Consider the following 13,620-nt stretch of genomic DNA (forward strand, 5'->3'; position numbering starts at 1 on the left):
AAATAATCTCTCTTGAAATTTTGTGCACATATTCCACTTAATGAATAATGACATTCTGTCTCTTCTCCTAATATATTGGACTTCTTCAACATAAAATTTATGCTGAAATTGATCCCATATATAATAACTCATATCTTAAAATCACTACAATTTGCAGTTAATGACTCTTTCCTTAAGATCGATTATATATTCTTTCTAGTTTGTAGGATCTGTATCAAATTAATGTGAATATCAGTACTATTTTGTTATCTATGTTAAGTTAAGAAGTGTGGTTTCCTATTTTATTAAAAGTTTGTGTTGACAGTAAGAGCATAATTAATTCGTTTATTCCTAGTTGCAACATTAGTGGATTTACGGAGAGGGCAGTGGGGCAACGTCCCTTCCCCAAAGTATACAATTTTAGGTCTACCTGTATATATAAAATTTATTGTATTATTTTATTCTGATTTTATGTAAGACTCTGTATTTTAAGTATATATTAATAGTCCAGGAGAAAATCCCTCCTCTCTAAAGGACACTTCTGAAGCCGCTAGTGAGTTGCATCAGCCGAGGAGTAATCTCGGATATGAACATATGTCAATTATTTTAATTACGGATGAATTTCTAAAGAAAGTTTTTTTCCTTTCTTTTTTCGATCAAAAGGTGCAATATATTTCAATCAAAAATTTTATTGTACGCCTTATATCTGGAGAACTACATAAGCTGTAGCCTAACCCAAACTATCATTTAAATTACCCTCAGTATGATGTGCTTATTCTGTACAAAATACGAAAACTCGATTCAGGGGGCTTTCTAAAAAATTGTTTGCTCCCTGATCCAAGATCCAATATATTTCAATCAAAAATTTTTTGTAAGCCTTATATCTGGAGAACTACATATACAGTAGCTAAACTCAAACTATCACTGAATTCAGTATAATGTGCTCATTCCGTAGAAAATACGAAAAGTCAATTTAGGAGCCGTTCAAAAATTTTGTAGCCCTTGGTCCAAAAACTAAATAATTATTGGTCACGATCGCAATCTTTTGATGCATTTTTTGGATCATTCCTAAAATTCTTGTTTAAGTTCATTCTGAAATAATTTTGAGTTGAGTTGATTTTGAGTTTAACGTCCCCTTTCAGCAGCGAGGCTATATGAGACGTGGACCTACTGATTAACGTGGAATCCGAACCACATGAGCTCCCGCCGGGAATCGAACCCGGGTTGAAATGATTTTGAATTGTCATTATTGTTACTATGAACTTTCATTACACTAACACTATCAGTGGGACAGTTTTTGTAAAAATAATTCAATTTTGTATTTTATTATTTAAAAAAAAAGACGTTGTGTTTCTAGTCCTCTGTGGTCTTAGATAGGCGAAAACGAAAAAATCTTATCATTCCAATGTTTCTGAACATTTATAATTACATCCTTGTTATAAGATTATTTTTTCCATTGGCGGATGTTGTTACACACAAAAAAGTTAAACAAATAAAGAACTTTACATGTTGGGCGCGCGGTCACTGACAGAAACAAACTGAGGAGGGTCACATTCATATAGAGACCTTATACATATGAACTGTAAGAAACTATGAGAAGGTCATGAACACTGGATTTTTTTTATTCTTTATTTCAATCTCTATGTTTTCTTTTTAGTATGTTACAGATATCATACAGGCGGTTGGCGTTTGTTTGTGTTATCTGTCTGCATCTTACCTCTTGTCACAAGACAAGGGGGCACCACTTCCCTTCGACCTCATCAAACAACACTGTAGTTCTTGTTATAAATTACTGGTTAAATCAGACTTCAAAACAGATCTCTTGCTAATTATGTACAGATTTATCCCTCACAACTCTCGTAAAACCAATTTGTGCTGGAGATACTCTTATAATTGTTAGCAGCAATTTGTTTTTAAAGCGTTCTATGTGGGCAGCTATGCTTTACTTTGCCCTAAACTAAATAATTGATTCTGTGAGTTAAGTCTTCATCCCGGCGAAATTAAAATACCGCTAATTTTACAGTAATTATGTGATATGAATTATGTGAAATAGATATAAGATAATCGAAATGTGGAACAAGAGCGCCCTAGACAATATTATTTTACATGAGAAACCGTTATCACGACTCACTTATCTGCTTTCGATTTTGAGCCATTTTGAAAATCGGCATTTATTTTCGCGTTTCTAAACAGCTGAAAACGGAGAGCCACTAGGTGACTTGTGATAACGGTACCTCACGCAAAATAATATTGTCTAGGGCGCTCTGGTTCCATATTTCAATTATCTTTTATCTATTTGAAGATATCACATAATTACTGTAAAATTAGCGGTATTTTAATTTCGCCGGGATGAAGACTCTTAAGGGTTTCGTAGCGTAGGATCAACACTGCAGAAACACATAAGTTTTTTTTTTAGTACACGGGCAAGGATAGGGCTCGAACACCCGTCTTTCTTTAGAGTTTGCCTATTATGCTTGACGTTTATTTTAAGCGTTAGGCGTGAATGAATGGTTAGCGTTCTCTCTCTTTGTAATCAGAAGAACCTGAGTTTGATTCCTTTGAGTAATTACACTAAGGTTGGTTCGAGACAATATATGAGATTGTCGTGAAAAGCTATTGCGAAAATGACGTTTCGTCTTGCAAACGTACGTTTTTCTATTGGAAGAGCGCTATCTTGTCCTGTGCGCAACTCTATTGACCATCCTGACTGGTGTTTTTCAGAATTTTCCGTTAGTTTCACTGAGGCGAATGCTGGAATGTGCCTGGAATGACTTCCTCCTAAAATTCTCTCCTGGGAGTTTCACAGACTTGTCCAGAACTTCGGGTGACGTAACCAGAAGCGACCGGCAGTTACTAAACAATAGATGGTCCTATTGTATCCAGCAACTCAAATGACGCAAGATTTGAGTGTTTTAACGCTGCTGGTCGCTTTGTTAGCCTTCAACCTTCCACCGTGTCTTGAAAGATTGACGTCTATGCTGCCAATGAATCCTTTCTTTGCCAAATTTATATAACTGATGTATAAACATGGCGTGTGTACTTTATCGAAATATATTGGAGACTAACATCCGAAAAAATGTATTTATACAAGTTTATACGGGGATACCCCTCCAAGGTCCCTAATTTATCGTGACATGTCCTTATATACCTGGTTCTGACCTTCAACCTCTCCTATTCAGGATACATCCTTGAGTAAAACGTTCTTATATGAATTATACATTATTTACACAAATTTTAGTTGCTTAGTTTAATTTCATTTTTCCAGCCTAAAATGTCAGTTATGTGGTCCCCCATAGCGTAGTCACTAAATCTCTGACCTTTGGTGAGAGCGGTCCCGGGTTCGAATAGGGGCTGGGTCGAAAAGGTGTAGCAGCATTTTCAGGCAAGCCATACTGAGTGAAGTTTTCCTGGGTTTTCATCATTCACACCAAGTAAATGCCAGGATGATACCTAACATACAAGTCCCAGGCCGCTTCCTTCCTTCCCCCTTTCCCGAATAGTGTGCTCGCCGAGGGACATCATCCCTCATACGTGATGGGCTTAATGACATAGAGGTTGGTAATGCCCAGAAACTTGTATAAATAAATAAACCGAAATTTCAGTTACACACTCCTGATTATTGTTGCTTTGTATGTAGATATATTTTATACAGGGTATAGTAAATATGAAGTTCTAAGAAAATGATAACATAAAGGACGTGGACTACATTTTTAAGTTCGGGACAACGGCATAGAGAAATAGAAAATAGCAAAGGAGGGAACGGGTTAGGCGGATGAAAAATGCAGACAACTCTTAGCAATGTACAGAAGAAATCACGAAGCCACGAATGGTGTACGTCCAAATTTGTAGCGGGCACAAAACCGGTTTTCGGTTTTTAGAAAAACCGAAACCGGTTTTTGAAAATGTTTGTTTTCCAAAAGTTCTGAAAACCGAACCGGTTCCCGTGAAAAACCGAACCGATTTTTGGAGAAACTCGAAACTGGTTTCGGTGGAAAGCCGAAACGGTTTTGGAGGAAACCGAAATGTCGGTTTTTTTGATTTCGGTTTTTCTAGAAATCGGTTTGCGGTTTTTACAAAAAAAAAAAAAAAAAAAAAAAACAGGTTTGCCCAACCCTAGTCCAAACCACCGACTCTGTCGTTGACGTTGTGGTTGCCAGATACCTGAAGACAAGCCCGAAGACTAGCGGAACATAGCCTAGTTTTTTTTTTTTTTTTTTTTTTCGTGTAATTATAACCGTTACTTCCAAGATTGCCCGCATCCAAATCAAGGAGAGAAAATGATCCGCGTCCCTAGTGTCTCTTTGTTGATGAAGTTAGTAACTATTATCATATTACTTTCGGAACTTGAGTTTTCACATTATAGAGAGCCTTCAAAATAGGAGGAAACCTCCGACAGCGGCAGGCGGATAGCAATGTGTCTGACAACAGAAAGACTAAGCTCACTTTGTAATTGGTGAAGATCGATTTTTGAAGACAGCAACAAGTAACCAGCAGAAATACTGTATATTTTTAATTGTGCGCAGCAAGAGTAGTAACAGTAACAGTAGACCCGGGAGAGGCAGCAGCTGAAGCAATGCCAACAACAAACGATATTGATTTGATTTGATTTTGAGTTTAGCACCTCGTTCAGCATCGAGGCTATACGAGACGTGGACCTACTGATTAAAGTGGAATCTGAACCACATGAGCTCCCGCCGGGAATCGAACTCGGGTGTCCCAAGCCAAAGATGCGTACACTAACCGCTTAGCTACGAAGGAGCACAACAAACGATATTGTTCTAAGAACAAAAATTATATTAAAGAATTAGATAGTCAACTATTTCCATTTTTTTACTTCGCATATATTTAAGTACGTAACATATAAGTCTATACTATTCAAATTGACATATTTTTATTATATATTATATTTTATAGGGCCTATATAATTTAAATTCTTTCACTTTCCTTTTATCAATTAGATATGTATGATTTGTTGTTCACTAGAGAAAGACCTGTATTACATTATTACGGAAAAAGAAACCCCAATACATTCCTCCCCCCCCCCTCATCGAATAACTGGATGAAGTGATCCTACATTTTGCTTTGGAAAGGCGGCAACTCTCCTTTTAACAGTTGTAGCTTGAGATGTAATCGAATGTGTATGGGCGTATATGAAAGTATATGGTGGTGTATACTCATTAAATATTTTTATAGTTCAACTTATACTGATTTTAAATTAAGGATGTGGTGGAGGGTGAAAGGGTAGATATATGCTGTACTTGTGACAACGGTCGGCACGGTTGAATACCTTAAAAAAAAAAAAAAAAAAAAAAAAAAAAAAAAAAAAGATGGGATAAAGGGAATTTGCGTAAAATTTGGCAGGATTTATGGGATTTGATATATATATATATATAACTATATAATGCATGTCAATGTTAAAGTGATCTATAGAGTGACTTATGAATCTTAAAAAAAAAACTATGCCACAGAATGTTAATTGTACTCTGGTATTAAAAAAAGGGAAATGAAAGAAAGAACAAAATTAACGGAAGAAGGTAAACGAGAAACATCCAACTTCGAAAACGATCCGTACGACGTAATTAAAGAATGAAGTTTATCTAGTTTTATTGCATTCAGTATAAGATTACGGCACAAAAGGGTGGTGGAAATACTAAATGTACCAAAAATGTACTTATTTCCATCAGCATTTTTAATTAAGGAAAATATTTGTGCACAGTGGCGTATTAAAGGGGAGGCTTCCGGGCTTCAAGTCCCCCCGCCCCTCGAAATTTTATTTACTATTTTAAAGTAAATGGAATATCTTGCAGAATTTTCACATTTCCATGAATAAAGTTAGCAAGCCCCCCTCCCCTGAAACAAAATCGTAAATACGTCATTGCTTGTGCATAAACTGTTTAATAAACGTAGACGATCGGAGTTTTTGAATAATACACTCATATATTGAAGAAAATTTCTGATTTACACTAATTTCATTGTTCATGATTGATAAGTTTAGAAAATGTTGTTATTAGTATAAAGTGGAAAATTCAAGAGCAAAATGGGAATTTTTGCCTCTGGAGATAGGATTTTTATAACATTTCAGGTTGGTGTCACTGACATCACTGCTTATAATCACAAGTACTATAATACAAAGTATTACTATTAGAGACGCCTAACTTATTATGTATATCTCTTAGGGCTCCTCACTGCTTAAGATTTTTTTTTAAAAACAATTGACAGGTCATTTTCAACTTAATCTGAACAGAAAATTCGGTCACAAGTTTTGCAACATCCTGTTTTTATCGAGTGATCATAAAGCTTTTATTACAGTAAACACTTGTTCAACATCTGTATTACTGACCGATATAGGGAGACTGTATTACCCTGAATTACTTTGGTGCATCCGCTTTGTCGAAAAACGCACTCCATAAATGGCATTTATTATTATTATTCCTATCAAATGTTGACAGTATAATTCCAAAACAGGAAACTCAGTCCACCGTTTATTTCCCACTCTGACAAATCATTAGATAAAGACAGTGTTGGTTCCGGGCGATGATACAGGTGCAACAATGAAAATAATTTAAAACAAGTCTTTTGCTGCAATAATAATACAATCATTAATTACGAGAAACTAACAACAAATAAGAGCATATATTTTTATAACAAATGTAAATTGATAGTTAAGCCAGTAGATTTAGTTTCATGACCCATAAAGGATTTCAAAGAGAAATCTGGCAGCCCGACGTGTTAGTTGTTCGGAAAGCATACATTTTTAGCGTTATTTTCACGCGCTACCCTAGCCAACTGTTTGGTTCGTGTAAAGGGACAAGTTTTGTCAATAGATGTCACTACAGTCTTTGTATCTCTCTCATGTATTTTTTACCTTTCACGAAAATTGACAATTTCTCTTACAAATTTTAACCTAGAGACTTGAAATTTTTGGAGAAGAAACTTCATAACCTATCGAAGGCAACAATCCGTGCCGATTTCTTATTATTGTTAAAGGTTTGGATATCCCTTTCAACAAACAAGCCATTTCAACAATGAAGAAAATTCTAAATAAAAAAAATCGGCACAGATTGTTGTCCTCGGTAGGTTATGAAGTTGCTTCTCTTAAAATTTGAAATCTTTAGGTTGAAATTTGTAGGAGAAGTCGTGAATTTTCGTGAAAGGTAAAAAAATACATGAGAGAGATACGAAGACTGTAGTGACATCTATCGGCAAAACTTGTCCCTTTAAACTAACCTTAAGTTGGTCACATGGAAGCGGTTGAGGTTTACATCTAAGTTGTACCACCCGAGTGTGACGTAATGTCACGTGGTAAGATGGGGGGCAAAGGTGGAATAAAACGAGTCCTACGGGGCTTCTAATCCCCCTGCGCTCGCTCATGCTCGCTCAGCTGTTTCGTAAAGTAAGTGAATCACTTTTATCAATAAAGTTGTCTGTGCAAAGTGGACTAATAACCACGTGACATTGCGTCACGACCGAATGGTGCAACTTCAATGTAAATTTAACTACACTCCAAAAGGGAAGCAGAAATATCTAGGTAAGTGGTGGGGAAAAAACACAATTTATGCATTATATATTACATACAAGGGCAAATGAATATTATTTTCATCTTATTTTAATGATAAAAGATATGAAATTTTTTAAAAAATAAAATAAAAACATTCCTTGAGGTGGGTTTGAACCCACGTCGAAAGCACTTTTTATTACCAGCCCGTTCGCTAGCATGCTTGGCTACAACGACCGACAGCAATAGGCGTTTGATTTGTGCTATATATATGTTACGTGGCAAGAAACTGATATCTCCAACCAATCAGAACCATGTATTTAGCACCTATGGCTAGGGTCGAGCGTGATTAAAATATATCCGTCTGGAAACTTCGATTCGACTGATTTACTGAGAATAAGAAAATAAAGCCGTGACGTCACAGATTATCGAAACTGAAAATGGTTAATGCATATAAAATGGATAAATATATATAAAACTAACTGCTCCTTTATGCATTTTACTAAATTACTAACACGTTTTAAATATTTTTACTTACGAGTCCTGCATGGTGAGTACTCCGCAGTGTTGCCAAAAGCTCCATTTGCAGTGTAGCAAGTTCCTACAGGATCTCTTCTAGGAGTTTTTGAGACAGAAAAGAACACATATCTTGGCGCACAAGCCTAAAAAAGAGAAAAATAACAAAACTATATAGTTTCGAAATAATCTCTGACTTTTGGTACCCAAAATGTAATTAAAATTGAAATTACTCTCACATTTAGTTTTCTATTGCATAATTTCTATTACTACTTAGAACTCGCATAATTAACCCTCACTTTAACCTTCGTCAATGTTACCAATAGATATTTTCAGAAAATCACTAAATGACGCACTTAATGTAGGTAAAAGTGACAAAACTCTTCTAAATTTATAGCTAATAGAATTTAACAATAAAATAAGCAATAATACTGTATACCTAAAACATGTTATAATAAACTTTCTAGTATTCTCAACACTTTCATCTTTAACTCGCACAGGGCGCTTTACTTGCATAGTTGACGAGGTGTTTCTACTAGGGTTGAGAAACTTTTGAAAATTGAAATACCGGACACCCTCCTGGAGTATATGTATACTCTTAAGATTGTGACGTCATCGCTCGTCAAAAATGTGAACAACTTGAAAGTGATTACTTCGCATAAAATTGGTCGATTCGAAGTTCGAATTTAATATCAGTTACTTTTAAGTATCTACTAAACTTATTTCTCCAGTTTTGGTTGAGTAGGCTCATGTAATTTTTGTAGCCTGCTATTAATAATACATTGTATTTAAAACAGAAAAGCAAATATAATTGGCAATACCATTATGGCATCCACAAAATAAAATATACAGTATTTACAGAGGTAATTGGTGAGTATTCCAAATTATATGCTCGTAACCAAACTCCCTCTATTAAAAATTGTTGTGTGAGTACAGCAGGATTCTGAAACATGTATTTTTGGACAATGCACATATTAGTTCCTAAGGGAAGTCCTGACCCGACTTCGATACGTCCCATAGTTTTGAACTATGAACTTTTAAAGTTCATTTTTTCATGTTCCCGGCAGCCTATACCTCCGAAAGGAAGCATTTGTGCACCCAGGTAGGTCTATACTTTTTTGTTTTATCTTGATGTCAGGAATCACCTCCCAAACGTTGTCGGTATTGTTTAGAAACACACTGTATATTAAAATCTCGTAACTAAAGATTAGCACTAATACACAATATAGTCTACTATATGATTTTTCTTTTGTTAAACTGTATATACATTTTTATGGACTCTTATACAATGAAACATACTATTTTGGCTTTTATTATTATTATTATTATTATTATTATTATTATTATTATTATTATTTGTAGAACTTTAGTATTTGTTTCGTATATATATATATATATATTTTTTTTGCTTGTATTGAGTTCTTTCTTTCCTTTTACCCGAGATATAATCATGGAAAGTAAACAAACAATATTTATAAGGACAATCTTAGAGTAAGCCCATTCCAGTTATGAGAACTTTACCATAAAATCATAGCCCATTATTTCACTCATTAATCCCCTTCTATGAAAAGAAAGAAATTGATCAATATCTCAATAAAAATTTACATTAGGTTATCATTACTCCGCTATAAAATGTTAATTACGTCATTTTAATCACTTAAAGCATCTTTAGAATAACTAACTAACATACATGGTAGGATAAACTTAACTGATTTAGAAATTCCAGACGAAAACAAAGTGACCTGTCGTGCGTAAACTTTTCATATATTTATAACATGCACTGGAACCACATTCCAGTACACTTACTGGAAAAAACAAAATGTTAAAAGAAAAAAATAACCGTAAAGCAAATATATGTGACTTTGCATTATCAGGCATTTGCATACAATGGTCCACAAAACAGGTACTACCCGTAGTGGCCAGAGATGCTACTATGTTATTTCTTGACTGACAAGGTGTTCGTTTGCTTTTATTGTCAGCCTTCTGGGGTTATTGTTTGTCATAAAACTATTCTTAACATACGACGAAGGAATATAAAAAAAGAAAAGAAAAAGAAAAAAGAAAATTCAAGTACCAAGAAATCTAGAATAGTTTTGAATAGCAGGTGCGGTTTCATAAGTTAGTGGATTGGCATGTACTAAATATAAATGTGAAACAATGGATTAACATTTTTCGTTTGGTAAAATATAAATATATTATTTTGGTTTAAAGTAATAAAACAAAAAAACGTAAAGGAAAAGATGGTGTATTCTACTCTACATGCGATGCACGTATATAAAAGAGAAACTTGATCCGAGATACTTCACCAACGAGAATATTCTGAAGCGGACCTCCCACATAATTTCCATGATGCCTACACTTCTCGTCTCTTATATTTTTAATGTTCAACTTCAGAAGACAATGGCTGAATCTACAATTGAAATTTTAAAAAAAATCTATTCAGTACAATAGTGCTCAAAAACCTTAATAATAGTTTCCTTTCTTTATCGGTCATATACTGAAAAAAATCCGTTATCCGGATAGCGGTATATTGTACAGATATACGGAATTCCATATGATTACTACGGAAATCTGTACGGAGCATACGTCATCCACGTGCTACATTCGTAGGCTATACTGCCTTTTTCTCGCTTAAATGTTACATCATGCCGCTGCAGGATGTATGACATTTAACAGTTTTTCGTAGCCTATATTACATACGTCCCTATACGTATGTTACGTACGTCAGCCATATGTTATATACGTCCATCTGTATGTGAGATCCTTACCGCCTATTTACAGTTCTTTCTTTCATACGGAAAGTACGTAGAGATGAAACATTTATACGGAAAATATTATAAAACATACTTTTTCAGTTATACGTTTGCTGCAGGATCTTACGTACGTAAAGTCCAAAAAACTAGAGGACTTACGCAGGTAACTTACGTCTTTCCGTACGCCACTACATGGGCGTCTATGGGGGGCGGGACGAGGGGGACGTGTCCCCCAAAAGTTTGAAGTACAAAATATTCAATATTCTATTTTAATTTAATTTCTTTACTAACGACAGTATAACATATAAATAATAATAATTATATTTATTTGGAATATAATATTCAGGCTGTGAAACGATTCTAACAGAGTTCTTGATATGTCTCACGGAGTCCGTGCAAGTAAGCAGAACGGTAACAAATTAAATCGAAGATAATAAACAGATTAGGCTAGGTGTTACCATTTAAATCATTTTCTTTGATGTCCCCTTCAAATTTTACATGCCAGAAACGCCAGTGATGCCACATATTTTTTTTTTTTTCCTCTGTGTATTTGGCATGATTAGCACGATCTTTACGTCCAGGATCTGAGCTTCCTCTTCCCGCAAAATATTTTAGCTGATGTTCTTGAATCGAGCAGGAAAATCCTTAATTATAAATGTTGTTCTTTTATAAATAGTTCTTCAAAAAATCGCTAAGTTTACTCTAAAATCGAGGCTACAGCCACGTGTGGTTTCACGAATGGGATCCTTCACGTAATTTACGATATCTATTTGTATAATCACCACCGTTATTTGAGTGGCTAAATGGCATTATGCTTTCCGTGCATGTGATCCTGGATTTAATTACCGGTGAGCAGTGGCGGATTCAGGGGGGGGGGGCGATCGTTCACCCAGAAGAGAAAACTTTCTTATTTTATATATATAAATAAAACCCATCCCAGAGTTTGAAGCTCTTAAAAGTAGCTCTAAAAAGCAGTATGATAACACACTGCCCCCCGCAGAAGTCGGTCCTAAATCTGGCCCTGCCGGTGAATGATACCTCGTTCGGATATGAACCCGAGAAGTGGTTCGGAGCCCGCTTTAAGTAGTACGAAGCACTAACATATAATAAAATAGCTCTCGAACTCAATTGAACTCTACCTCAAATAATGGAAAGCGAGCACGAGCCCGAGTTCTTAGTGAGAGTGAACCCTACGAGATTAATGAGCGCGAGTTCGAGTGTAAGGTAATGTGAATTTCATTGAGATTAGAGACCACGAGCACCGTCGAGAATAGTGACCCTGAACTCGCATAAGTCCAAATTCGAAAACGGTCATTTTGGGTTTATGATAGTCAATATTGTGTCCGAGAGTTTTTTCCAGATTTTCTCGTTTCCTCCTCACATTTTCATACCACCGAAATGGCACCTCGGTAAACTCACCTCGGTGATACGTTAAATTAAATATAGGCCTATTGTTTCATTTTTAGGGACTTACCAACCAAAATTCCTTTATAAATTCACTCTCTGTCTGTCTGAGTGTCCATCCGGTGTCCGTGTAGCCACATGACTTTACAGGGGAGAGGTACAAAATGGGTTTTCACCGCCATGTAATAACTTCCCTTTTTTAGAACTCAGGATCTGCGACTAACAGAGATACTTCAGAAATATTTTCAAGGATTTACTTATGAACCCCGATCTTGATGGGCCAAGAGGAATCGTGCAACCCCAAAGATCATTGGAGTCCCCGAGAATCTAAATATCTTAGCTTAGATATGTAACAGTGAAAATATATACCTGAAGAAAAGAGCCCTAAAGTTATGCAGAAATAGGCATTCCTTATAAGAAGTCCTGACGGTCTCACTAGCTTACTAGAGTCACAAATATGTTGTCACTTACTTCCGTCATTACTTCATCACTTTATAGAAAAAAAAAAGGCATTGATACTCCGCTATTGATATTAAATGTAGTGTATTCTTATCTCGACAAAATTGTTTAGAGTTTTAGAATTATAGAGCTCAGCTGTTGGTTGAAGATTTTTTTTTTTTTTTTTTAACTACCGATCTTAACTGATATTGATGTAACGGCGTCAGAAAAGAAGGGGACGGGATGCAAGACAGAGTGGTATGCATCACCAAAACCTATAAAATGAAGAAGGGAGCTTATCTGTTAAAGTAAGAAAAACTCTCTGGAACGAAAAAACGAGAAAAAATATGCCGCCATAAAAGAGGCAACTGAGTATTCTCTCTCTGGATAGAGAGCGATTTTGAGGAGGTTAAAAAAAAAAAGGAAATTTTAGTTTATTTGTTGGCAAACCAGCTGTTGTCGAAACAGTATTGCACTAAGTGTTTCATCTACCTCCACCATTGTGATATAAGCTCACTCATTCTCATTTTTTAAAGCAAAATTATGCATGTCTTAACCAGCAAAATACATTGTGTATCATCTATATATTTTGCTGCAGAACACATGCTCTTATTACATTATTGTAAATTCTTTCACGAAACATTTCAATTTTAAGCAGTGTACTATTCGATACTTCTTTCTCCCAACAGGACAGTATTCCGTTCGAATTGTCTATTTTTGGAACTAAATGTCTTTTAAAGTAGTGATGTGACAAACTAACTCATTTGCTGGAGCTAACGCATTCTCTCCGGTACTGATAGGGGAGTCGTTCAAACGTGCCAGTTCAGTTTTGAACTGGGTGTCGAATTCGGTGTTGGAATGGTGCGTGTCACTCACGGCACCGTTGCTGTTATGAAAAATAATTTCATGAAATGAGTTCCCATGTTTTCTAACAGATGAGCACAAGATGTCTGCTTCCCAGAGGCGGCCCATGAGGGTAGTCATGCCAGAAAAAAAATTAAAAATTCGCTTGAAACTAAAAGAAGAAACCTTTTT

The 13,620-nt window shown here is 35.5% G+C and overlaps 1 protein-coding gene across 4 annotated transcripts in view; it reads right to left on the bottom strand.

The window, feature by feature from the left end:
* The window catches only part of if (integrin subunit alpha inflated), a 284,835-nt gene that overhangs the window by 127,636 nt on the left and 143,579 nt on the right, over nt 1-13,620 (bottom strand). For all 4 annotated transcript variants that reach the window (XM_081739749.1, XM_081739747.1, XM_081739746.1 and 1 more), the window contains exon 4: nt 8,013-8,136. In XM_081739749.1, coding sequence (XP_081595875.1) covers nt 8,013-8,136 — 124 coding nt within the window. The remainder of the gene's footprint in view (nt 1-8,012; nt 8,137-13,620) is intronic.

The sequence above is a fragment of the Thermobia domestica genome, chromosome 15 (genome assembly GCF_964235325.1).
Source record: "Thermobia domestica chromosome 15, izTheDome1.hap1.1, whole genome shotgun sequence".
NCBI classification, from domain to species: domain Eukaryota; kingdom Metazoa; phylum Arthropoda; class Insecta; order Zygentoma; family Lepismatidae; genus Thermobia; species Thermobia domestica.